The sequence below is a fragment of the Rana temporaria genome, chromosome 3, assembly GCF_905171775.1.
Source record: "Rana temporaria chromosome 3, aRanTem1.1, whole genome shotgun sequence".
NCBI lineage: Eukaryota > Metazoa > Chordata > Amphibia > Anura > Ranidae > Rana > Rana temporaria.
Genome location: NC_053491.1, coordinates 410,760,501 through 410,787,078, shown reverse-complemented (window position 1 = coordinate 410,787,078; position 26,578 = coordinate 410,760,501). Strand labels below are relative to the sequence as shown.

Genomic DNA, 26,578 nt, shown 5'->3' with positions numbered 1-26,578 from the left:
CTTCAATAAAACCCTTACAAATGGCCCCATAACTAAGGGTGCTTGGCAACTGTGCCCTGACAATCTGGGATGTCCCTGCAGTGCTATATAAGTAAGTTGGTGGTTTAGTGAAGAGGCCCTCTGTGGGGAGAAGCATGCAACATTTATTTTCTTGGACCTGTCCATAGAAGAGGATGTAGCCAGAAAGCCATTCCATGTGAGGTTCCCGGTTTGGGGGGAAGCATAAGGACTTTTCCCACTTAGTGGGTAAAGATCGATTATTTTCCCCTGGGATTATGTTCTACCCACTGCTAGGGCACAGGCCTCCCTCTCCCTTTTTCTTTCTACCATATTGCAATCACTGTTGTAACGTGTTTAGGTATGATGTCACCATTGCAACTTAGCGTTCTCTAGTAAAGTCCGCCATCTTTTTATGGAGCTTGCTTTGGACCTTGGAGCTTGTTTATTTAGTACCCATAGGGGAATACTTTTGGACATGAGAACCAGAGGGACCAACAGGGTGTCTCAGAGGGGTAAAGTCTGAAGCACTCTGGCGGGCCAATGCTGAGACACTGCAGAGTTCCTCGGATCACTGGAGCCAGTTAGGAACGAGTTAAAGAACACTACATATGCCCCATTACATATGCTTTGCTGATAATCTACTGAAAATTGGCCACAAGTGTAAAGAAAGCTTTTAATTTTTTTTTTATGCAGGGAGAGGTAGACTGATATTTTATAGTTACTCTGTCACAATTTGAATTTTTAAAAATCACTTACTAAAACAAAAAAGGTGCAAAAATACTGTTTTATTGTACAATGTTGTCTTTCTAATATTAACAGAAAAAATGTAATATATACTTATATACAGCTGTAAATCAGTAGGCAATGTGCAAATGAGCAGTAAAATTGTTGGAAAAGAGCCATCTCTTGATATCTGGTATGATCTCTGCAGATTTGCTGTTATCGGTTTGACTTTTATTGCAGCTGTGTGCTGGTCAGTGGTCCTTAGCAGTGGCCGATTAAATTAGTTCTTGAGGTAATCGAGAAGCCCTTGCAGTAGAGCAAATACAGTCTCGAGATTTGTTCTGTTTCTTAGATTAAACCTACGCCTTTTTGTTCTTCTCATCTTCCTGTGAGTTAAAGTTGCTATAGTTGTTTGTGTTCTTCTCATCTCCATGGAAGTCAGGGTTAGTATATACAATTGTGTTCTTCTCATCTCCATGGAAGTCAGGGTTAGTATATACAATTGTGTTCTTCTCATCTCCCTGGAAGTCAGGGTTAGTATATACATTTGCGTTCTTCAAATCTCCCTGGAAGTCAGGGTTAGTATATACGTTTACACCATTTTCCAGCCTTTTCTCTTGCTCTTTTTTCTGCTGCTCTAGTAGTAACACCGCTCGGCTGACATTAGGACCTGCATGGAAATAATTTCAAAGATCAGATCTGACAGTTTATGTAGACAGGCCAACATCCCAATCTATGCAAACAATCAAAGAGAAAAAATACCCCTCTAAGGGACTTTGTGGGTCTATAATACTCTAAATAGTCTACTTATTATTTAGAGTATTATAGGCCCATAAAGTCCCTTAGTGGGGTATTTTTCTCTTTGATTTTTTTAACTCCCACTAGTGATTTGTGCTAAAGTTTTTACCACAATCACACAATTAATGTGTGTGTGTTGTGTAAAGCAGCCACTTAACTTTAAATGAGTTGCCAAAGCTCCACAATGCACTTAAACAGGATTTACAACATTCATTTCAAAGCAATGCACAACAGATGTGATGCACTACAATACACGTGTGTTGTGTTAGGTGCAGTGGCGGAACTACCGCCATAGCGACCCACGCGGATGCTATGGGGCCCGCAGCCGAGTGAGGATCAGGGGGGCCCGGCAGGAACGTCGTTCCCGTTTAGCAGCCGTGGCTGCTTATACACATACACTGCTCCAGGCACGCTCTGCCAATGAGAGCACACTGCTGAGGGATCTCCCAGAGACTCCACAGCTCTGACACAGCCGAAGGGAGACCGGGGATGCAGAAGATTTCATTTCCTGCCTCAGCCTCTGTGCCGTGCCGATTTCTGAAGATGAGGCAGGTCAGGTAGGTGGAGAAGCATGGCTTTCTGTGTGGAGGAAGGAGGGGGTGAGAATTCCTGCCTGGGGGAGATTCTTTTGGTGGGGAGGTTAAGGAAAGGGGGTGGGTTTGGTTTTAGAGAAGGACCCCCCCCCCTGTAAGTTTCTTGTAGATAAGTTTACAGGGGGTGGTTATTGACAGGGATTTGGTTCTGGGTGGGAAGTTTGTTGAATGAAGGGAGATATTATTTAGCATTAGAAATGAGGGAGATATTTTTGCCTTGAGGTGTGATCAGAGACAGGGGGTTAATATTGTGGGGATATATGAGGGAGGGTGGTGTTTTGCAGTGGGGAGTTTTGCTTGTGGGTAGGGGGTTCTTAAGCAGTAGAGGGGGGGGGGGGGGATTTTTTCCTTTAGTTCACACTGATGTGGCTCTGCAAGGTGTATTTTGTGTGGGCATCAAGGATGAGCTCCGGCGTGTTCGCATAGAACACGTGCAGAGCCCGCCAGGAAGTCGGCACCCGCGCTGCGCTAATCACAGCCAGTCAGACATTGTCCGATGCTCGGCTGCAGAGATCGGGAAATGTCTGCCTGGCTGTGATTAGCGCAGCGCGGGTGCCGACTTCCTGGCGGGCTCTGCACGTGTTCTATGCGAACACGCCGGAGCTCATCCTTTGTGGGCATGGCAGCACATTTATACTGTGTGGGCTGCTGTGCCTCCTTAAATACAAAGAAAAGGTCTATAGGACCCTCCACCATTTCTGGAGTCACAGCCCGCACAGGAATCGCAAATGCAGAGCAGTTTCCAGTGTGGGTGTGATTTCTAGTGTGTGCAGCATGCCATTAGGATTAAAGGCCTGTTCATACTGCTGCAATGCGGGAACCCTGCAAATCCACTGGGGGTTCCCACATCGCATGTCTCCTGTCGGCAGTTCACACTGCCCCATATGAACTGCTGGGAGTGCCAATTAAAACTTAATGGCACCCCCAAATCAGTTCGCATATCGCAGTGCGATCTGCAAATTCGGACAGGAATTGAATCACATGGGTGTGAACACCCAGGGCTCAAGTCCTGCGGGAACGCATGGGAACAACGTTCCTTTACTTTTTCCACAACAGGAATGCAGTTCTCATTGTCAAGGTGCACCGACCTCCCCTACCTCGGTCCTCCTATTCCTCCCCCTCCAGCGGCCGCTGTTACAAAGTCCCAGCTCTAGTGATGGGTGAACACTGATCCATTGGCAAATTGAATCAGTGTGATGTAAATTATAGGAGCCGGGACTTTGTTACAGCGGCCACTGGAGGAGGAGGAGGTGGACTGAGGGAGGGGAGGACGGGATCACGCTGGGATATTCAAATCCCAGATTCAGACACATGCCAGGCTTCATTGCTAGACACAGATCAGGCTGCATTGCTGCACACTGATCGGGCTGCATTTGATGGACACTGGCAAGGCTGCATTTGATAGGCACTGGTAAGACTGCATTGATGGGCACTGGTAAGACTGCATTGATGGGCACTGGTAAGGCCATATTTGGTGGGCACTGGCAAGGCTGCATTTGATGGGCACTGGCTAGGCTGCATTTGATGGACACTGGCAAGGCTGCATTTCATGGGCCCTGATCAGGTTGCATTTGATGGGCACTGATCAAGCTGCATTTCATGGGCACTGATCGGGCTGCATTTGATGGGCACTAATCAAGCTGCATTTCATGGACCCTGGTAAGGTTGCATTTGATGGGCACTGATCAGGTTGCATTTGATGGGCACTGGCAAGGCTGCATTGATGAGCACTGGCAAGGCTGCATTGATGGGCACTGATCAAGCTGCATTTGATGGGCACTGATCAAGCTTCATTTGATGGGCACTGGTAAGGCGGTAAGGCTGCATTTGATGGGCACTGATCACGCTGAATTGTATGGGCACTGGTAAGGCTGCAATAATGGGGCACTGATCATGCTGCATTTGATGGGCACTGGCAAGGCTGCATTGATGGGCACTAATCAGGCTGCATTTCATGGGCACTGAGGAGTGAGCGGCCCAGGGCCTGGGCCCCACTTTGCACAATCAATACAGGCAGCCTGAGGAGAGGGGCCACAAGCCGGCATACTCACTCAGCAATCCCAAACTTACTCTTCTGCACAGATTAACACATGTGTGCAGACGCATTGGGGTAGCAGGGGTCCCACACATTGGAGCCTGCATAGAAATATAGTGCAGAAGGAGTCCCAGTTGTTGCAACTTGTTTTAGAAATCCCCTGCGAGGGAACCATTATCACACAGTGTGGTGTGTTTTATTGTTAGTATAGCATACAGATTAAATTATTTTGTTGTTACATCTGTGCTATATTTATTTGTTTAATGCATGTGAATGTTAGATGTGTCCTCAACTCATAAACTGGCGCTTCACAATAAATATTGCAGTTTATTCATTAAAAAAGTAGTACATAAAACATACATATACTGTGTGTATGTATATATATATATATATATATATATATATATATTAATCTCATGTTGTGCAGGGACATTTCTAAACACGTGCCACTACTATAGACACCCAGCAGGTACGATATTTAAAGGAATTTTTTTTTTTTTCACTTTAAGCATCATTAAAATCGCTGCTCAAGAAAAAAATACAGTTTTTAAAACTTTTTTTTCCATTGATACATGTTCCCTGGGGCAAGACCTGGGTTCTCAAATACGTTTTCCAACAATAACTTGCATATTGGGCTTTAAAATGAGCACTCTTGAATTCGAACGTTCGAGTCCCATAGACTTCAATGGGGTTCTAAATGTTCGCGCAAACGATCGGTCTGTTCGAACGTTCTGGTGCGAACCGAACCCGGGTATGTTCGGCTCATCCCTAGACACAGGTCACGCTGTATGGGGCACAGGTCACGCTGCATTGGGCACAGGTCACGCTGCATGGGGCACAGGTCACGCTGCATGGGGCACAGGTCACGCTGCATGGGGCACAGGTCACGCTGCATTGACACTAGGGCGGCTCTGGGGGGCCCCATACAACATTTTGCTATGGGGCCCTGTGATTTCTAGTTACGCCCCTGGTTAGGTGCATTCAAAATGGAATGCTAGTTTTACCCCACATTTCCAAAATGCATTCAGTGTGAACGGGTCCCTAAGTGAAAGGTGCTGTACAGCCACAGCCGCCATCAGGGGGGTACAGGCAGTACTCTTGTAATGGGCCCGTGCGTCTCAAGGGGCCCGGCGACGGGTCCGTTCTCCGCCTCCCCTCACATGAAAGGAAACTGTTATCTGATCCTCAGGCAGCCGCTAGCCTGTGCGGTGCCCACAAAAGAGAACAATAGAGAGTACAAGCCTCAGCCTGGGCCCCCTCCACCACCACCGCCTTCTTTCACTAGCACAAACCCCCGCCCCCCCACTGGTGATCGAGAACGGCACTTGATCTGCTTCCATCCCTGCTGAGTCGGAGCCTACTAGTTGCTGCTGTTAGGTTGCAAGCACATTGCCAGGTACTCGAGCAGGAGCGTAGTCAGCTTCTTAGCCTGGAAAGTGAACCCAGCCCTCTCAGGTGCATGCAGATAGGAGAGAGCAGCGTGGAGGGTAAAGCACAGAAAAATCCCCACTTCCGCCCAGCATCATCCATCCATCTCCACAATATATCCCCACCTCTACGCAGCATCATCCTCATCCCTCTCCACAATATATCCCCACCTACGTCCAGCATCATCCTCATCCTTCGCCACAGAATATCCCCAGCTCCGCCCAGCATCATCCATCCCTCTCCACAATATATACCCATCCATGCCCAGAATCCTGGTGACGGATGGATGATGCTGGGCATGGTTAGGGATATATTGTGGAGAGGGATGGATATAGCTGGACATGGATGGGAATATATTGTGAAGAGGGATGGAAGATGCTGGGCGGAGGTGGAGATGCATTGTGGAGAGTGTTAAAATAAAAGTTGGTGCACCAAAGGACTCAGTGAGATGGCCAGTGGGCATATTCTGTGGGACGGCCAGTGGGCGGGCCCTGGGGAATGTTGGTGGTCAGGCCTGGGGGGGGGGGCCTTAAGCTGTGTAAGGGGCCCCAGAATTTCTGATGGCTGCCCTGTGTACAGCGCTTGTGCTTTCCTTTTGTCCATTCTACATAGATGATCACTGTACCTTTTTGAACTGCCTATGTGGCTTATATCTCCTGTAACATCATTTTACATTTCATAAATGTGCCAGAGTTTTGTTTGTGCTAAGCCAAACTCCATCTAAGTCCTGCTCTTATCGTAAGTGTGCCAACTCACACTCTGGAAATTTCCAACTTGGAGGGAGGAATACCAGTTTGCATGCATGACCCAATGCCTGACACAGGCACAGTATATTAACATTGCACTTAGACACACACATTGATCCTGGACTAACTTACCAAAGTAGCTGAGTGCAACAGGCAGGAATATGAGGCCGTGTACAAGTCCCAACAGGGTGATTGTCAGATTAAGACGGAAGAAGAAGATCTGGATGAGCTGAGCTTTGGCGAAGGCAAGCACAATAATCCCTGGGAGATTGGTCATAGCTACTCCCGCAAGCACCTGTTTGTGAAGAAAGACAAACAAATAAGACACTTGTATATCTTCACTAACACAGCACCCTATAAATAACAGTATATAGTGATAAGGGAAATCTTTACTGAGAGTATACAGAGGTTGCATTGATGGCCTCCCTTCTGGAAATGGTAGCTGCCTGACTGTTTTGCTGTCCGAAGGCTTTAATTACTTTTTGAGAAGCAAACCTCAAACAAACATGCAGAGCAGGTGGTAAGACTTTACTTGACATCAATGTTTTGGGTCAGTGAATCAAAAAGTGTTGAATTCAGAGACACCCAGGCAAATAATATGTTTAGGATGAGATCAGTAATGGTAGCATCAATATTACTACAAGTACATGTTATCTTCATAACGTGTCCACAGCAGCCTATTCACCTATGTGATAAAGTGCTTTATCTACCCATTACCTACCTCTGATTCTGTCTTGCCACTATTGTCATGTAAAAAGTCTCAACCATAGGGCATGGCCACAAAGGGCATGGTGGTTTTTATTGGTTTGAAGAGGAACTTTACTCTCCCTTGTATCAGTTTTTTTTTACCTCTGACCTTGACAGCTAGGTCAACCTCAAAAAACATATTCATCCCACCCAGCGTATCAATCTAGCATTGTTTTGTGTAAGCCGCCGCTCCGTCTCAGTTTCAGCGCCACCTTCTCTTCTGACATGAGCCCGATGGCCAAATCTTCCAGGTTCCTTGAACCATCCAGTCGGGACCCACAGGAAAGGTTCTCCCTCACCCCCTCTAAACAATAATATCTGATTTTGTAACTGGGAGGGGGGGGCATGAAAAAAGAAAGATGAGGGCAAAGGTCTGCTTTAAAAGACCTTACTATGATGATGATGCAGAAGGGTGGGCACTGCAGTGTTATTTCCAGAATTATGTGACTCTAGAACCACCACCATTATTACCATACAACAACACCCTACCATATAGCCTCTCCATTGTACTTACCGCGCTACCCATGTAGATAGTGGCGTCTTTTGCTCGTTCCACTTTAGTGAGCTTACTGCTTAAGGCAAAAGATCGAGTAAGGTGGGAGACAAATTCCACTGAAATCCCAATGGCCTGTGAATAAGAAAAGAAGGTTTACAATTTAAAAGAGGCATGTCAAACACAGGTGGAACTGTGGGCTGAATTTACAAAATTTTCAAGAAACATAACATTATAGTAAAAATTGCCACAGAGAAGGAGTGAGAGAACCTTTAAACACCAGTGTCCGATTTGGAGGAAAGATATATAAAAGGGGACCTGTAGTCACATTTTAAAATCCAACATTAAAAGCAGATGGTTAAATAATCCCTAGATGGCTAAATAAAGAGTAATAGAGGAGCTAAAATACACACTTTTGCTGAAGAGTTGTTGCTCCAGACTCCTTTATTGCTGCCCACATGAAATAGCATCAGATAATGTAAGTTGTGTTGAATGGGAGGTAAAAATTACCAATGGTACCAATGGTAAATATATGACCAAAAGTCCAAGTTTTCTGAGCAGTGCTGAAGGAAGCCTGAAGCAGCAAACTCTTTAGGAAAGGAGTATTTCAGCCTCTTTACTGGTGCATGATTAAGCAAAGCATGGGAAATGACTTGACTTATGACATGGATTAGACATGTACATTAAAGAATGGTCACTCACCGTCACCAGGTTGATAAGTGAGATAGCATTGTAGTCAATGCCCCACAGTGTCATGACACCAACTGTGTCTATGATGATCATAAAAATGGTAAGTAAGTTAATGAGACCCGAGCGCAAGTCCATTCCTAGAAGAATACAGCACACAGCGAAGGTTGGCAACAGGCAGAGGGCCAGTGTGAAGAGACCTTCCTGAACAATGGTCAAGTATTGCTCATAGAAAACATATGTAATCCTGTGTAAAGAGAAGATGGTAAATGATCAGAATATATCACCAAATGAAAATAAAAATAGGTCTGCAAAAAAATACAACAACAATAAAGGTAAACAGTTACAATACAATTCAATATAAGAGGGTTAGGAGGTCTCTGCTCATGAGAGCTTATGACCTAAAATGGAGGTGCAAGTGGTACAAACAGTAATAAATGAGAGGGATGAGCGGATGGAAAAAGTCAGAGTTCAGTTTTTAGGTGGAGGCTCTAAAGAGATGCTTTTGAATTTTTCACATAAAATTGGACAGAGTAGGATATAGCTAGATAAATTGAGGTAGGGAGATCCAGAATATGGGAGAGGTTCTACAGAAGTCTTGGATGCAAGCATAGGAGGAGGAGACAAGGAATTTAAAGAGAAGGAGGTCTTGGAAGGAGCAGAAAGGATGATTTGGGTGACATATTGGGACAAATTTGGGGAAGAGTTGCAAGTGGCTTTGTATGTTATTGCTAGTACAACACATTTTTAATTGGGCAATTGGAAGCTTATACTTGTTAATTTGCTATTACCAATGAGTCGAAGTAGAAACTGACATTCAACATGTGTATGTCCTGAGAAAATACTTTATTAGAGGTAATGTCACTTAAAAAGGCTGTAAAGAAGGTTTACTATGCATTAAGATAAAAAACCTTCTGTGTGCAGCAGCCCCCCTAATACTTACCTGAGCCCCATCTCGATCCAGCGATGTTGCATAAGAGACTCAGCTGTCCGGGATGCTTCCTCCCTATTGGCTGAGACAGCAGCGAAGAACCATAGGCTCCCAATGCCATCAATCAAATTCAGTGAACCAATGAGGAGAGAGGGGGCAAGGCCGGGCTGTACTCTGTGTCTGAATGAACACAGGGAGCTGCGGCTCGGGTGTTCTCATAGCTAGCTGCGAGAGCCACCGTTTACAGCACAGCACGGTTGCATGTACAGTAAAGATCTCCTAAACGGTGCATGTTTAGGAGATATTTACAGTACCTATAGGTAAGCCCTATTATAGGCTTACCTATAGGTAGGAGTCAGAGATGGGAGTTTACTCCCACTTTAAATACTTGGTGGTAACATGAATGCTATATTTGATTTTGTACAAGCTACATAAATATTTGTTTCTCATGATGTATTAAAGTGATAGTAAAGGTTTGAATATTAAAAAACAAAAAACAAATATGTTATACTTACCTCCACTGTGCAGCTAGTTTTGCACAGAGTGGCCCCAAACGGCGTTTTCTGGGGTCCCACGGCGGCTGTCTCGGCTCCTCCCCGCTTCTGATAACCCCCTCTGGAAAGCGCTCTCCCAAGGGGATTACCTTGCGGGCGCACTCTCGAGTGCTGTAGTCGGTGTCCAAAGCCGCCAACTACAGGACTTGGCTCCGCCCGTGGCCCTCGCATCATTGGAGTTGATTGACAGCAGCGCCAATGGCTGTGCTGCTATCAATCTATCCAGTGGCGGCCCGTCCATAGGGACGCACGGGCGCCGCCCCCCCTCCCACAGTCACAAAAAAAAAAAAAAAAAAACGGGCCCTTTAAGAACTTTTATTCGGCTAAAATGTCATTTTGACATTTTAGCCGCAGTTCTGGCTGCCGTCTATAGAGGGCGCTGCAGCGCCACCCCCTCTCGCAAACAAATAACACACATTCGTGCATAAATGCACAAATGTATGTTATTGTTGGTTGCCAGCGCTGCCTGGTCTATTCAGATAACCGGATGCGGGACACCGGTTACCCGAATAGCGGCAGCTGGTTGGCTGAGGGGAACTGCCTATCAAAGCCAGCGGCTCTGATAGGCTTTTCTCCGGCTCTCAGCTGTCTATACTCTGAGCGCAGGCAATCTGCGCTCATTGTATAACACAAACGGCCGTTTCAGCCAATCAGGTTCCCGGATTCTGGTTATCAGGAACCTGATTGGCTGAAGCTTCACCACAGCGGCAGAAGACATCGAGGGAGCACATGGAATCCTCAGGTAAGTGCTTTTTACAGGGAAAGGGGCACAGTGACATCATGGGGCACAGTGGTGACAAAGGGCACAGAGGTGACAATTGGCACAGTGGCATCGTGGGGCACAGTGGTGACAAAGGGCACAGAGGTGACAATGGGCACAGTGGCATCATGGGGCACAGTGGTGACAATGGGCACAGTGGCATCATGGGGCACAGTGGTGACAATGGGCACAGTGGCATCATGGGGCACAGTGGTGACAATTAAAGGGCACAGTGGTGACAATTGGCACAGTGGCAACAGTTGAGGGGCACAGTGGCTGCGTTTGATGGCATGGCACAGTGGGGACAATTGATGGCACAGTGGCTGCGTTTGATGGCATGGCACAGTGGGGACAATTGATGGCACAGTGGCTGCGTTTGATGGCATGGCACAGTGGTGACAATTGATGGCACAGTGGCTGCGTTTGATGGCATGGCACAGTGGTGACAATTGATGGCACAGTGGCTGCGTTTGATGGCATGGCACAGTGGTGACAATTGATGGCACAGTGGCTGCGTTTGATGGCATGGCACAGTGGTGACAATTGGCACAGTGGCATCATGGGGCACAGTGGTGACAATTAAAGGGCACAGTGGTGACAATTGGCACAGTGGCAACAGTTGAGGGGCACAGTGGCTGCGTTTGATGGCATGGCACAGTGGGGACAATTGATGGCACAGTGGCTGCGTTTGATGGCATGGCACAGTGGGGACAATTGATGGCACAGTGGCTGCGTTTGATGGCATGGCACAGTGGTGACAATTGATGGCACAGTGGCTGCGTTTGATGGCATGGCACAGTGGTGACAATTGATGGCACAGTGGCTGCGTTTGATGGCATGGCACAGTGGTGACAATTGATGGCACAGTGGCTGCGTTTGATGGCATGGCACAGTGGTGACAATTGATGGCACAGTGGCTGCGTTTGATGGCATGGCACAGTGGTGACAATTGATGGCACAGTGGCTGCATTTGGTGGCATGGCACAGTGGCTGCGTTTGATGGCACAGTGGCTGCATGTGATGGGCACAGTGAGGCTGCAATTTTTTTTTTTTTCGTTTGCGCCCCCCCAAAAAATTTGAGCACCAGCCGCCACTGAATCTATCTAACGAAGAGCCGAAAAGACCGAGCAAAGGAAGAGCACGTTCGCGACGCAGGACTTTCCAAGGCTCAGGTAAGTAAAACAGTGATCATAACATGTTTTTTCACCTTAATGCATAGGGTCTATTTCAACCAAAAAAATATATATATATATATATATGCAATCCCATATACACAATCCTATACCCACAGTATATGTTTGTTCTTTGGTGTAGACAAACAGTATTTTTTTAGAAAATAAAAATGGAGAAAAGATTTACAAATAAGATATTGGTAAATTTATCATATCAGCAAAGTTCACTCACGTGTATGGGAAGACTTGAAAATCGGGGTGCGTACCATTCACGTTTCTTAGTGACTTGGTGATGTCCGCTGCTAGCTCTCTAGCATACAACAAACCCCCTGTATACTCCTGAGAGTTCTTTAGAGGGGTGTGATATGCCATAAAACGACTGGCTGTTGAAAAAAAAATCAGACCTCAATTTAATAAAAGCAACATAACTCTATTGACATCATACATAAAGAGAAAGCTTGATCTTACCTATAATCTCTCCCTGGTCGTTGAACTTGACAGCATTGTCATAGGAACCCAGGCCCCTGCAGAAACATATTTTAGGTTTATATTGTGTGAAACCATGTTTTCATTTTAGAATGTATTAAAAATAAAACGTTGCCAGTGGAAGAGATTACATTTTATTTCACAAAGTTTTTATTGGGTTTTTAAATTTTGTATTAAAGGAATAGTATACACAAAGCTTTTTTGGCCATACTCTCCTATGGATCACAGGAGTGCAGTCCGTCTTGCACTCCTGTGACCTGTTTTCAGAAGACAGTGGACTAAAGCCCTGCTGTGCTTTAACTGACAATTGCGTGGTCGTGCGGTGTGGCTCCCAAACATAATTGACGTCCTTTTTTTCCCCCACAAATAGAGCTTTCTTTTGGTGGTATTTGATCACCTCTGCGGTTTTTATTTTTTGCGCTATAAAAAAAATAAGAGCGACAATTTTTTTAAAAAAAAAGCAATATTTTTAGCTTTTTGCTATAATAAATATCCCCAAAAAATATATAAAACTATTTTTTTTCCTCAGTTTAGGCCGATATGTATCCTTCTATGTACTTTTGGTAAAAATCGCAATAAACGTATATTGATTGGTTTGTGCAAAAGTTATAGGCCCGGATTCACGTAGAGCGGCGCATAGTTATGCCGGCGTAGCGTATCGAATAGCACAGTATTCTCAAAGCAAATGCTCCCAACGTTGCGCCGGCATAACGTAAATTTGTAGGCGTAAGCCGGCCTAATTCAAAGTAGGTGGAAGTGGGCGTGATCCATTTAAATGAAGCGTGACCCCATGCAAATGATGGGCTGAACGAACGGCACATGCGCCGTCCCGTGGACGCATCCCAGTGCGCATGCTCAGAATCACATCGGAAATACTCCCTAAGATACGTCAAATCACTGCCTACAACGTGAACGTAACCTACGCCCAGCCCTATTCACGTACTACTACGTAAACGATGTAAAATACGACGGCTGTTCCCTGGTCCATACCTTAACATGACTTACACCTGCTTTATGAGGCTTAACTTTACGCCGGACGTACGACTTACGTAAACCGCATATATTAATGCGCCGGGCGCAAGTACGTTCGTGAATCGGCATATCTCAGTCATTTGCATATTCAAAGCGTAAATCAATGGGAGCGCCCCTTGCGGCCAGCGTAAATATGCGCCCAAGATACGACGGTGTAGGAAACTTACGTCGGTCGGATGAAGCCTAATTTCAGGCGTATCTTGCTTTCAAAGTCAGGCGCATAGATACAACGGCGCATCTGTGCACTTACGTGGCGTATCTCGAGACAGTGCTAAGACACTTTTGATGCCATTTTGGGACCATTGTCATTTATACAGAGATCAGTGCTATAAAAATGCACTGATTACTGTGTAAATGACACTGGCAGGGAAAGGGTTAACCACTAGGGGCGATGAAGAGGTTAAGTGTGTCCTAGGGAGTGATTCTAACTGTGGGAGGGGGGCTGGGCTACTAGTGACACGACATTGATCACTACTCCCGATGACAGGGAGCAGTAGATCAGTGTCCTGTCACAAGGCAGAACAGGGAAATACCTTGTTTACACAGGCATCTCCCTGTTCTGCAGCTCCGTGAAACGATCGGGGGACACCGGCGGACATCGAGTCCGTGGGTCCCACGGACACGGTCACGGAGCTCGTGGCAGGGGCGCGCGCCCAAACGGCGGCAATTGCAAAGCAACCTACCTGTAAGTTGCTTTGCACAGCCATGCCATTCTGCCGACGTGCAGTGCTCGTTCTGCAAGTGGTTAAGTCTTCAACCAGAGAAGCACTAAAATACCCTTCCATTTTTCTAGTTTTGTTGTGTCAAGTACTGTATACCCCTCCAGCCCTCCCTTGCATCTTTTCCATTAAAATAGTCCTCAATTTTCTTTTCTTTTTATAGGCTAATTTGGCTTCTTTTATGCCTCTTTTCAGATTAGCTCTCGCAATACAATACATTGCTTTATCTCTGACCCTGAATGCTCTATTCCGTTCTCTTTATTTCCTTAGTCATCCAGGGTTTCTGATTTGAAAATACCAGAATGCGTTTATCCTCAGTAACATTGTCCACACACGTTTTTATATAGTCCAAAACTGTTTCTGTATACAGATCTAAATCCTGTTGCTCAAATATCTCCCAATTTGTTCTTTCTAAACAATCCTGTAGCCGTGAGAGAGAGAGCCCTCTGGCCAAATTCTGCTTATTGCCTGATAGGAATATATGCTGGAATATGGAATAAAGAAAGGTGGTCTGACTCACTGAAGCTATCTCCTGCAGCACATATTTTCCATCACTAGATGTCCTCAGTCTTCCAAGAATGATGGACAGAATAATTCAACCCACTTCCTCTATGTCAGGCATCATTGCGAAGCCTAGACTTAAAGGGGTGTTCCAGCCAATTTTTATGTTTATTAAAAGTCAGCAGCTACAAAAAGTGTAGCTGCTGGCTTTTAATAAACATAAACTTACCTGCACCAGTGTTCCAGTGACGCGCCGTGACAGCTTTCGGCTTCACGGCCGGGCACCCACTGCGCATGCGCGAGCGGCACTGCGCATGCGCGGCCCGGCGCTGCGCCGTCTGATTGGAAAGGAGATCGCCTAGGACCTGTGACGTGTCCTAGGCGATCGCCTACAGGGAGGGGCTGCTGTAGGCGATTAAGCTTAATCGCCTTACCGGCCTCTCGGTGGAAGGAGGAAGTGGGACAGGAAGTCCCACTCCTCCTGAAGCCCCCACTCCCCCCCCCAAAAAATTACATGCCAAATGTGGCATGTAAGGGGGTGAGGAGTGGGATAAGTGGAAGTTCCAATTTTGGGTGGAACTCCGCTTTAAGCTGCGTACAGACGATTGGACATTCCGACAACAAAACCGTGAATTTTTTTCCGACAGATGTTGGCTCAAACTTGTCTTGCATACACACGGTCACACAAATGTTGTCGGAAATTCCGAACGCCAAGAACGCGGTCACTTACATCACGTACGACGGCACTATTTAAGGGAAGTTCAATACCAGTCGTGTTAGTAGGTTTGGTGAGAGACGATTCGCACTTTTTATCCTCGTGCTTTTCATTCCGTTACAAATGTGCTATCTCCATTACAAACTAGTTTTACCAGACCAATCGCTTCCGTTTTGTACTTGATTCAGAGCATTTACCAGAAAAGATTTTGTTGTCGGAAAATTTGAAAACCAGCTCTCAAATTTTTGTTGGAAATTCTGAGGCCTAGTACACACGAGAGGATTTATCCACGGATACGGTCCACCGGACCGTATCCGCGGATAAATCCTCTCGAGGATTTCCACGGATTTGGATCCGATGGAGTGTACTCACCATCGGATCGAAATCCGCGCCGAAATCCCCTCGCGATGACGTGTCGTGCCGTCGCCGCGATGAGATTTTTCAGCGGATGGATTCTATCGTGTGTACGGGGCCTCAGAGAAAATGTCCGATGGATCTTACACACAATCGGAATTTTCGACAACAAGCTCCCATCGAACATTTGTTGTTGGAAATTCCGAGCGTGTGTATGTAGCATCAGGGATTAATTGCATCGCCCCTGTTACCACCAGAGAATTTTTTTTTTTTCTAACTGTGACCCTTGGTAAAAAAAGGTATTTATTTATTTGAGGGGGTGTTAGGTTCAAACAGCACTAGACTTTAAGGTATCAGTATGTCCTTCAGCTTATTTCATTTTGTATCAGTATGACAGATCTACTCTGTTCTAATGAAGAAGAAAGTGGAGTGGTTTTAGGCAGGCCACAGATTTTCTTTCCTGCAACCCGTGCATTCGAGGAAAATCGCTTGATTCCCCCATCAACACAAATTTAACAATATAATTAGCATGTTGATGGGTGGAGAAAAAAGAACCAGGAAAGGCAAAATATAAGTAGAATAAACATCAACTTTAGGTTCTTTCGACCAATGTCTCCTTTTAACACAGGTGACAATTGTATGTGTCACATGTGAAAAAGGGACCAGACCTACATCTACTGGCTGAATAGAAGACTACATTATATTAACAGTATTTTATATTTATCTGACTAAAAAGAAAAGTATGAAAAAGTAAAATAATTTTCATTGTTCACCATAATAAAGAACATTTTAGAAAATATTCATTTACATCTATATGATAAATATTCCAAATATACTGAGTAACTAGCTAAGGGGGAGAATTAGAAGAAAATGTTGGTCTCTTTTATTTTATTTTATTACACTGTACTAAGCTGGACTGGACCCAATAAGGAGATACAGTATAACAAGATACATTAAACTATTAAGAATAATAAGTGATGAGCGCTGGAAAAAGGCCAAGACATTGGAATTTGCTATATTTTATACATTTTGCAATGATGCCTTGAATAAATTAGATAATATTTTAATTGCAGTTGAGCACCAGATCTTCTTGTTACAGATTCTAGCTACACATGTGTTGGATTGGACGCTAACTGCAGAGCGCCTGCATAAGGGACATTTCGCTTTTCTGTTTCCATGCAGCAGAACTCATGCATTTGCTGCATGAAAATACATTTCAAGTAGGAACCCCCTTTTATGCTAACACACCAATGAAGACATTTTGTTTTATTTTTATTTCAGTTAGTTTGACTTACCCTTTTGGACATTTTAGATTTGGATAATCTTGCAGGAAAATGGGCAAGTAATGGTTAAACTCTTCTAGTGTTGGTCTTAATGTTCCATTAGTACTTCGCATACACCTCCTTATACACCCAGGTAATGCTGAAAATAGAATGGTAGCAGCTCAGAAGTCATAATTAGCACAGCATATAAGCATAGAAGAGACTTTACGTCAAGGTTTACGGGGGAAAGGGGGGGAGGGGGTCTCCATTCTGCAGGTAACAATCTACTGCTGGAGGAACAAAGCAAGGCCAACAGAGTGAAGTCAAATACTTGATCTGAAACAAAGGGAATCCATATTCTTTATATTGCACTACCCCCGAAGGAGCTGTTGGTTTAGATTTGGACCTGCCGTTACCTTACTGTTCCATACACTCGTCTCAGGGGTTCTCCTTGAAGAGTTATCCATAAGAAATGTCTGCACCAACACAAAGTCTCTTTTAAGGGTTTTATTAAACAACAGTTCTTCAACAGAGGGGTAGAGGGATAGGGACACTCAGGTACCTTTGCTTTGCGGATCACGGGTACAAACTTAGATCCAGAGAATTAACTTGGTTCCACGCTGGATTCCAGCAACCAACAGATAGACCTACTCTCACTGGCCTAGCAGCTGGTTCGAAGCTCGCTAAAGTCTCTGTCACAGACTCGATAAGTTCGTCGGGCTGTCCCACGATCTTCTGCCACAAGATCGTGCGACTACTCGTGCACTTTGTAGAAATTTCAATAGAGTACACGGCTCACGGTGCCAAGAATCTTTCAGCCAACCCGGCCGCAACGTGAGGTAAAGCTGACAGGATAAGTCCTTTAATTGAATCCCAGTGGTTCAGCTGCCTTGACGTAGGCAAGATAGTGAAGGACCATCCCTAGACTAGTAGGCCCTGGCAACCTCTGGGCCTACTCTCAGTTATGAAGCCTTGGGCCAGCCAGCCCCGAGACCATAAACAGCTCACACATCACCTGAGGCCAGGAGGGCCATCAGGTAAGGATCAGAAGACCCTTTCCCAGAATGCACAGCAATTTGACCACGCCCCCTGAGCCACTTTCTGGAAAGAGGTACCCAATGCATCCAGCCTGTTGCCTTTCCAACCTTGGCCTGCGGTGACAGTGATACCCACTGTCAAGGGGAAAATCATGCAACCCAGCTGAACTGAAACAGAACCATCAATTTAGCATAATCTTTCTGAGCCAAACTATTACTCAGACAACTATAATTTAACATGTAGCGCCCCCTCAATAGGAGCAAGGCGCTACACTTACAGCATTTAAAAACAAAAAGATTAACTTGAGGTAAACCTGAATTTCTAAATGTCAAGTTTCTCCACCCCAAACTCGCTCATCCATGTCTTTATCAACCTTGCTTTGTGCACTGGTCCAAATCATTTGGTGGAGGGGGATTATGGTGTGGAGTTGTTTTTCAGCGGTTAAGCTTGGCCCCTTCGTTCCAGTGAAGGGAACTCTTTTTTCGTGATGAAAAAAAACGACATTTTTAAAAACGTCATTTAAAATTACCGTGTGTGGGGGAAACGTTGTTTTATGTCTTCTGAAAAACGACTAAAAAAAATTCGAGCATGCTTCAATTTTTTATGTCGTTTTTCAAAACGTTGTTTTTTGTGTCATAAAAAATGACCGTGTGTAGCTAAAACAAAGTTTTTAAACCCGCGCATGCTCAGAAGCAAGTTAGGACGCGAGCTTGAATGGAACAGAGTGCTGCCGTACGTGCTGAACGTAACTGCGCTTTGCTAGAGCTTGTTGAAAAAACGATGGTGTGTATGCTCCGTCGTTTTTTAAAATGATGTTTGAAAAACGTCGTTTTTTTTCATGCTAAAAATGATTTTTTTTTTATCACAAAAAACGACCGTGTACACACGGCCTTGTACACACGGTTTGATTGGTGGACGACCATACGTCTGATTTTTGTCAAAAGGGCGTGTGCGGGATTTTGTCTAGCATACTATCCGCAAATTGTCGTTTGACAAACACGAACGTAGTAACGTACTTTCAGAGTATAAAGAGGAAGTTCATTTCTCAAGCGCTACCTTTTGGGCCCCTTCTGCTAATTTTGTGTTAGTAGAAGTTTGGTGAGCGTTGATTCGTGATTTTCAGATCGTACAAAACAATTGCCTTTTAAAATACGTTTGGCATAACTACATCAGTATCACCAGCAAAGCAGCTTCATTATTATCCCATTAACCTCCCTGGCGTTATGATTCTTTCAGGCCCCGTACTCACGACCAAACATGTCTGCTGAAACTGGTCCGCAGACCAGTTTCAGCAGACATGTTTGGCCGTGTGTTGGCCCGAGCGGACCATTTTGGGACGGATCGGACAGGTTTCCAGCGGACAACTGTTTCCCGGACTTGTTTTAAAACAGTCCGCTGGAAACCTGTCCGCCCGGACATGTACGGTCGTCTGTACAGACCTACCGTACATGTCCTGCCGCCCGCATCCCTCGCATGCGTCGAATGACTTCGACGCATGCGTGGAAGCATATTTAAGGCGGCCCGCCCACGTCGCCGCGTCATTGTCGCGGCGACACCGCGTCATCGACGCGGCGACACCGCGGACACGCCCCGCGTAATGTTTACGCGCGGGCTTCTGTTCGATGGTGTGTATAGCCATCGAACAGAAGTCCCCGGGCAGTCCCCGGCCAGACATGTCCGATGGAAACGGTCTGCAGACCGTTTTCATCGGACATGTCCTGCCGTGAGTACAAGGCCTCAGAGAAAAGATGCTGAAAGCGGTACCATTATTTGCAAGGAAATTTGGTGTTTTATACTGTAGGTCTGTAATTTTTAGGAATAACTCACCTAAATCTGACCAAACAAGAGACTAATAGGCATGCCGGGTATGAATTTTTTTTAAAAACAAAATTATAAATTATAATATAATAAATAATTATAACAAATAATAATATAATTCTAATAAAATTATTCAATAATGTAATCAACTCAAAAATCACTGAAATTTGCTCAGTTGCAGAATTGTCGCTGTCATTATTTATTTTTTTTATAACGAATTTCCCCACAAATCGCTATCGCACAATTCTGCAAGTGATTATAATTTATTATCGCTGTTTTTTAGCTGCTCTAAAACCATTTTTGACATAAAGGGACACTTTTGGTTGCTATGGACAATCTACAGTTTGCAGGGAGAAAGAAACGTTTTTATTATATAAAAGAACATGTAGGGCACTGGGCAGACCACTAGGAACAAGGGGGGTGTGTATTTTTTACATACAGTACTGTAATCTATAAGATTACAGTATACTGTATGTAATGTGTTTGTTTACGTTTTTGAATTTGGCGCCGTTCTCCGCTCCCGTGCGTCGTAACGTCGCAGGGAACGGAGATCGGCGGCACTGGAGGACGCTGTGTGAATCGAGCGAGGACCCGCTCGCTCACACAGCGTGGTGGCATCGCTGGATCCAGGGACAAGGTAAGTAACTTTGTCTGCTGCTGCAGCGAGGCGAGCCCGAGTCTGACTCGGGGTTACCGCTTTTGGTATGAAAATCTCACCCCGAGTCAGACTCGGGAATACCGCCAGGGGGGTTAAAGAAGATGAGAATTTTGACATTCATCTATTGCTGCATCACGAATGTTAATTCTAGATTACGAACAGTAGTTTACAAGACCAAACTTTTCCCAGTCGTTCCTTGATTCCGAGCATGCGTGTTTGTACTTTCAACTTTTTTGTGACGGATTTCTGTACTGACCGCAGACAGCTTGTCTTATGACTTTTCCCTTTTGATTTTCATACCATGTGTACGAGGCCTAAAGGTGTCAGCATACCAAGACATTTTGCTTCAATTTCATGCTCCCAACTTGGTGGGAAAAATTTGGGGATGGTCGGTCCCTTCCTATTCCAACATGACTGCGCACCAGTGCACAAAGAAAGGTCCATAAAGATATGGATATTTTCAGAGAAAATGTAGCAGATCTTGAACCAGGTATTGTTAAAGGTACTTTAGCAGATTGTGGCGTAAATACTAAACAGATACATGACCAAGTCATGTAGGAGATACTGGGCCTGACACTAGACCAGGTACTGCAGGAGGTGCTAGAACACATAATGTAAATGAGTAAATGACAAAGCATATACTAGAACATAAATAAAAATTAAAGCAAATACTAAAACATATACTAAAACAGATATTAGAACAGTTATCGTAGGGCATACTAAACCTGGTACTAGAGCATCTATCAGCAATTTTACTAGAGTATATACTACAATAGATATTAGACTAAGTACTATAGAAGTCTTGGTTCTAGACAGTGGCAGAACTATCAGGGTTGCGAAGATCGCACCTGGGGGGCCCCAAGATGGCAGGAAGGGGGACCACTGGAGAACATGTGAAAGAGCTCCACTGTAAGACCATAAGTCTCAGTTTCCGTTGTTGCGACCCCAAAGGCATGCAACTTGCTGAAGGTTCTAGTTATGCCTCTGGTTCTAGAGTGGATATTGGAGAAGATACTAGACTAGCTAGTGTTGTAGGCATCAAAGCATATATTGGTGCAAGTACCATGCACTTGAGAAGTGTAGTTATTAGAATAGGAACCAGAGAGGGTATGATTCTGACCTAACTGCCTGAGCATATAAAGTATATATACAGTACAGACCAAAAGTTTGGACACACCTTCTCATTCAAAGAGTTTTCTTTATTTTCATGACTATGAAAATTGTAGATTCACACTGAAGGCATCAAAACTATGAATTAACACATGTGGAATTATACATAACAAAAAAGTGTGAAACAACTGAAAATATATTTCATATTCTAGGTTCTTCAAAGTAGCCACCTTTTGCAGAAGACACATCTATAGAACTGTTAAGAGGAGAGACTGTGTGAATCAGGCCTTCATGGTAGAATATCTGCTAGGAAACCACTGCTAAGGAAGGGCAACACGCAGAAGAGACTTGTTTGGGCTAAAGAACACAAGGAATGGACATTAGACCAGTGGAAATCTGTGCTTTGGTCTGATGAGTCCAAACTTGAGATCTTTGGTTCCAACCCCTGTGTCTTTGTGCGACGCAGAAAAGGTGAACGGATGGACTCTACATGCCTGGTTCCCACCGTGAAGCATGGAGGAGGAGGTGTGATGGTGTGGGGGTGCTTTGCTGGTGACACTGTTGGGGATTTATTCAAAATTGAAGGCATACTGAACCAGCATGGCTACCACAGCATCTTGCAGCGGCATGCTATTCCATCCGGTTTGCGTTTAGTTGGACCATCATTTATTTTTCAACAGGACAATGACCCCAAACACACCTCCAGGCTGTGTAAGGGCTATTTGACCAAGAAGGAGAGTGATGGGGTAATACCTCTTGAAGCTCATCTAGAGAATGCCAAGAGTGTGCCAAGCAGTAATCAAAGTAAAAGGTGGCTACTTTGAAGAACCTAGAATATGAAATATATTTTCAGTTGTTTCACACTTTTTTGTTATGTATAATTCCACATGTGTTAATTCATAGTTTTGATGCCTTCAGTGTGAATCTACAATTTTCATAGTCATGAAAATAAAGAAAACTCTTTGAATGAGAAGGTGTGTCCAAACTTTTGGTCTGTACTTTGTATATATATATATATATATATATATATATATATATATATATATATATATATATATAAAATCAGTTTTGAATATGTGTATGATATATAATGCAATGCAAATAAATAAGAGCAGGAGTTTAAGATTTTTAATAATTTTCCTATTTTAGTGACACTGTCTTGGTTTGTTGATGGTACTCACGGCTAGTGGAAGAGCAGAAAGTTCCATTTAGTAACAATCTACAGCAGTCTGATGAGGGGTTCAGCCAGTCCACAAAGTCATCGACCCAGGAGGATGCTGGAATAGCTAAATAAGATCTAGCAGAGACAAAAATGCCACAGAACAGTGAGTCAGCACAAGATGATCAACATTTAGGATAATTATCTTCCTCTCCTGAATTAAATTAAATCTGATCTAAGTAAATGGACTTTATTTTTCATACTTGGGGAAATAAATATAGTTGAAATGAATATCCTACCACATATCTTATACATGTTTTAAATGATTCCCTTTGGAGTCACTTCTGTTTTTATTTCCTACCCTTTAATCCTTGGTTTCCCATTTTATATCTAGAATCTCCTGGAATGTACTGTATTGCACTAAAGGAGCCGGAGGTTTAGCTCTTCCAAATTTCAAGCTATATTACCAGGCACTATTCTTAACCCAAATATCAGATTGGAAATAAGAAGGGGATTCCAGGTTGTGAGTACAGAGGGAACATACTATGGCGGAAACTGATCTTTCGGCTTTCAGGTTTTAGGTCATGGTTTTTAGAGGACAACCCCCAACTTCACCATGTGATCGAAAACTCTAAAGTGATATCTATGCGTTTAATATGTGGTCCAACAAGATATAGGTACATGGATATTTTGCGATATACTCAATACTACTACAACCTATTTGATCGTTAAATTAATTAACTAAAGTAGATGCAATATTTCGACGGGCGGATTCTCCCCAGCATTGTATATTGCAATTTTATAAAGCTTTGCTGTTTTTTCAAGAGTCTGGATATCCAGGGTATCTAACCTGTTGGGAAACGGACCTACAATCCAGTCTTGATAATACACAAAGAGATAGGATTCTGATGCTTTCTCACGTTACCTCCCTTTCCTCCAGAATAGAGGAAATTAACTATAAATTGCTTGTTAAGTGGTACCGTACACCTGTTAAGTTGCATTCAATGTTCATTTCTAATTCTCCTCTATGCTGGAGAGAATGTGGAGGCCGTGCTACTCACGGTGGTCCTGCCCTTTTATTCAAAAATATTGGCAGACAGTTATTAATATGGCATCTATAATACAAAAGATATAATCCAGTTATTCTTGGGTTATTCTATTTCCCCTTACTTCACAATCAATATCTAGATATAAAAATAACCCTGCACTTGTTAAACATGGCAAAATCTTTAATACTACACCAAACTTAGCTATTGAGGTACAAAAAATAGATGATATATGTTATAAAGAAGAATTTAGGTACAATACCAAGGGCATGGCTGACAAACATTTAAAGCGTTTGTTAACCCCCAAAAAAAAAAAAAAATTATCCTGCGCCTTTAAAGTATGCTATATGACAGTGCTTGTCCTGTGTCATTTGGCCCCCTGTAAAACCTAAAAAACCTTTCTGATCCTGCCAGTTTCTCCCCACCCCTCTGTAAACTGACCACGGTGTATTATGGCTGCTGAGCCCTGACACCAGGGCTCAAGTCCTGCGGGAACGCGTGGGAACGGAGTTCCTGCACTTTTTTCACAGCAGGAACTCAGTTCCCTTTGCAGGACTAGAGCAGCCGAGCCGCCCGAGCCAATCCTTCACTAAGCGGCAATGCCCAGCTCGAGTCACTGTCAGGGGCAGGCAAACCTTAGTAATCCTTTATGTTACTGGCCGCTTCCTGTATATGGATTCATCGGGTATTGTGCGGGTATTCCGTCACTTCCTCGATGCCGCAATGTCTCATGGGAACTCGGCAGTGAAGCTAGGTATTTGCAGCATTTATTTTTATAAATCACACACAGAGGGGATACTACAATAGGAAGTAGTGCTGATGGTTTATACAGGTTAGAGTGGCTTAACAACCGCTTTAAAGATATGGGCATGTTAGTTTGATTTTAAAAGGACTTTGTTATATATTAATATACAATATTAGATCTCTGATATTATAGTATTCTAATGACATAAAGTCAGATTATATAATATTTGGATAGATATGGTGCAATAGAATATCAATATTCTTGTTATTTGTAATCCCAGGCTTGGAATTGAACGCAGTCCATTGGCATTTCCCTTTGTTTTTGCTTTTGTTGTTTTGGTAAAAATAAAAAATTGCTCTATAAGCAGAGATATTAATATTTAAATAACATATTTGTTTTTTTTAATTGTTTCTTTTTTTTCTTCTTTCTGTAAAAGCTAAAATGGCTGACCATATTTTTTTGTTCTTTTTTGTATTTGTGTTTGAAATGGCACTAAAAAGTAATTAAATAAAAAACAAACAAGAAAATGCATTTTGAACAGAAAGACTGGCCCGCATACGCGGATAGACAGTCCAATCGACAGCATGCCATGCACTGTGTTGGGTAAATTTGAGTTATGCAGACTTTTTGAATATGTGCAACATATCATACAAAAAATAATAGAAGCAACTGAACAAAAATCACATATGCACAGATACAGCTCTCATATGATGCAACCTCTATATCAGTCTTGCCTGGAGATGGGCTTTAAAGTATACAGTGATGAAAATTATTATTTGATCCCCTGCAGATTTTGCAAGTTTGCCCACTTACAAAGAAATGAAGGGTCTATAATTGTTATCATTGGTGTATTTTTAAATGATAGAGACAGAATATCAACCAAAATTCCAGAAAAAACATGATATGAATGTTATAAATTGAGTTGCAGTTCAGTGAGTAAAATAAGGATTTGATCCCCTACAAACCAACAATAATTCTGTCTCCCACAGACTGGCTACAGTATGTGCTCATGTGGTACAAAGATTAGTCCTGTCAATTTAAGAAGGTGCTCCGACAACTCATTGGCCCAGATTCTCTAAAAAACGCCTATCTTTAGGCGGGCGTAGCGTATCTCAGATACACTACGCCGCCGTAACTTAGAGCGGCAGGTCCCGTATTCAGAAATATCTTCCGCTCTAAGTTACGGCGGCGTAGTGTATCTGATACGGCGTAAGCCCGCCTAATTCAAACTAGGCTGGTAGGGGGCGTGTTGTATGTAAATGTTATGTGACCCCACGTAAATTACGCTTTTATCGAACGGCGCATGCGACGCATGCTCAGTATCACGTTGAATTTTCAAATTAAATTGCGCCCGCTCAATACCTAGTCGACGTGTAACTTACGTCCAGCCCCATTCACGGACGACTTACGCAAACAACGTAAAACGTGAAAAATTCGACGCTGTTCCGACGTCCATACCTAACATTGGTACACCTCATCTACGCCTCATAGAGCAGGGGTAAGGGTAACTTTACGCCCAAAAAAGCCTTACGTAAACAACGTAAAAAAATGCACCGGGTGCACGTACATTTGAGAATCGGCGTATCTAGCTCATTACCATATTTGAAGCGTAAATCGACGGAAGCGACACCTAGCGGCTAGCGTAAATATGCAACTTAGATACGACGGCGTAAGAGACTTACGCCGGTCGGATCTAAGACAAATGTATGCGTAACTGATTCTAAGAATCAGGGGCATAGATACAATGCCTCACACTCAGGCCCCGTACACACGAGAGGATCTATCCGCTGGAATTGATCTGCGGATCAGTTCCAGCGGATAGATCCGCTGGTGTGTACAACCCAGCGGATCTGTTTCCGCGGATTTTTTTCCCCTGGGATGGATTTCAAGCGGATAAAAATTTGAAGACATGCTTTCAAATCTATCCGCTTGAATCCATCCCAACGGATTGATCCGCTGGTCTGTACAGACTCACCGGATCAATCCGTCCGAATGGATCCCCCGCATGCGTCGTAATGATTCAACGCATGTGTGGAATTCCTTATATGACCGTGTCGCGCACGTCGCTGCGTCATCATCACGGCGACGGCGCGACACGTCATCGCGATGGGATTTCGGCGCGGATTTCGATCCTATGGTGAGTACACTCCATCGGATCCAAATCCGTGGAAATCCTCGAGAGATACGCCGGCGTAACTCCTTTCGAGAATCTGGGCCATTATGTTTATAAAAGACACCTGTCCGCAGAATCTCTTTCTTCAAACCTCA

At 44.0% G+C, this 26,578-nt stretch overlaps 1 protein-coding gene across 2 annotated transcripts in view; it reads right to left on the bottom strand.

Moving 5' to 3' along the window:
* Positions 1–770: 770 nt before the first annotated feature.
* NPC1L1 (NPC1 like intracellular cholesterol transporter 1) overlaps positions 771–26,578 on the bottom strand; it is a 61,330-nt gene continuing 35,522 nt past the window's right edge. The window contains exons 12-20 of one of the 2 annotated variants that reach the window (XM_040346041.1): positions 22,542–22,657; positions 16,770–16,896; positions 12,136–12,191; positions 11,900–12,050; positions 8,266–8,497; positions 7,585–7,698; positions 6,456–6,618; positions 1,286–1,393; positions 771–1,240 (exon numbers count right to left, since the gene is read on the bottom strand). In XM_040346041.1, the coding sequence (XP_040201975.1) occupies positions 1,083–1,240; positions 1,286–1,393; positions 6,456–6,618; positions 7,585–7,698; positions 8,266–8,497; positions 11,900–12,050; positions 12,136–12,191; positions 16,770–16,896; positions 22,542–22,657 (1,225 nt within the window). In that variant the 3' untranslated portion in view covers positions 771–1,082. Of the gene's footprint in view, positions 1,394–6,455; positions 6,619–7,584; positions 7,699–8,265; positions 8,498–11,899; positions 12,051–12,135; positions 12,192–16,769; positions 16,897–22,541; positions 22,658–26,578 lie in introns of both variants that reach the window. The other variant, XM_040346040.1, reaches the window with a different exon arrangement.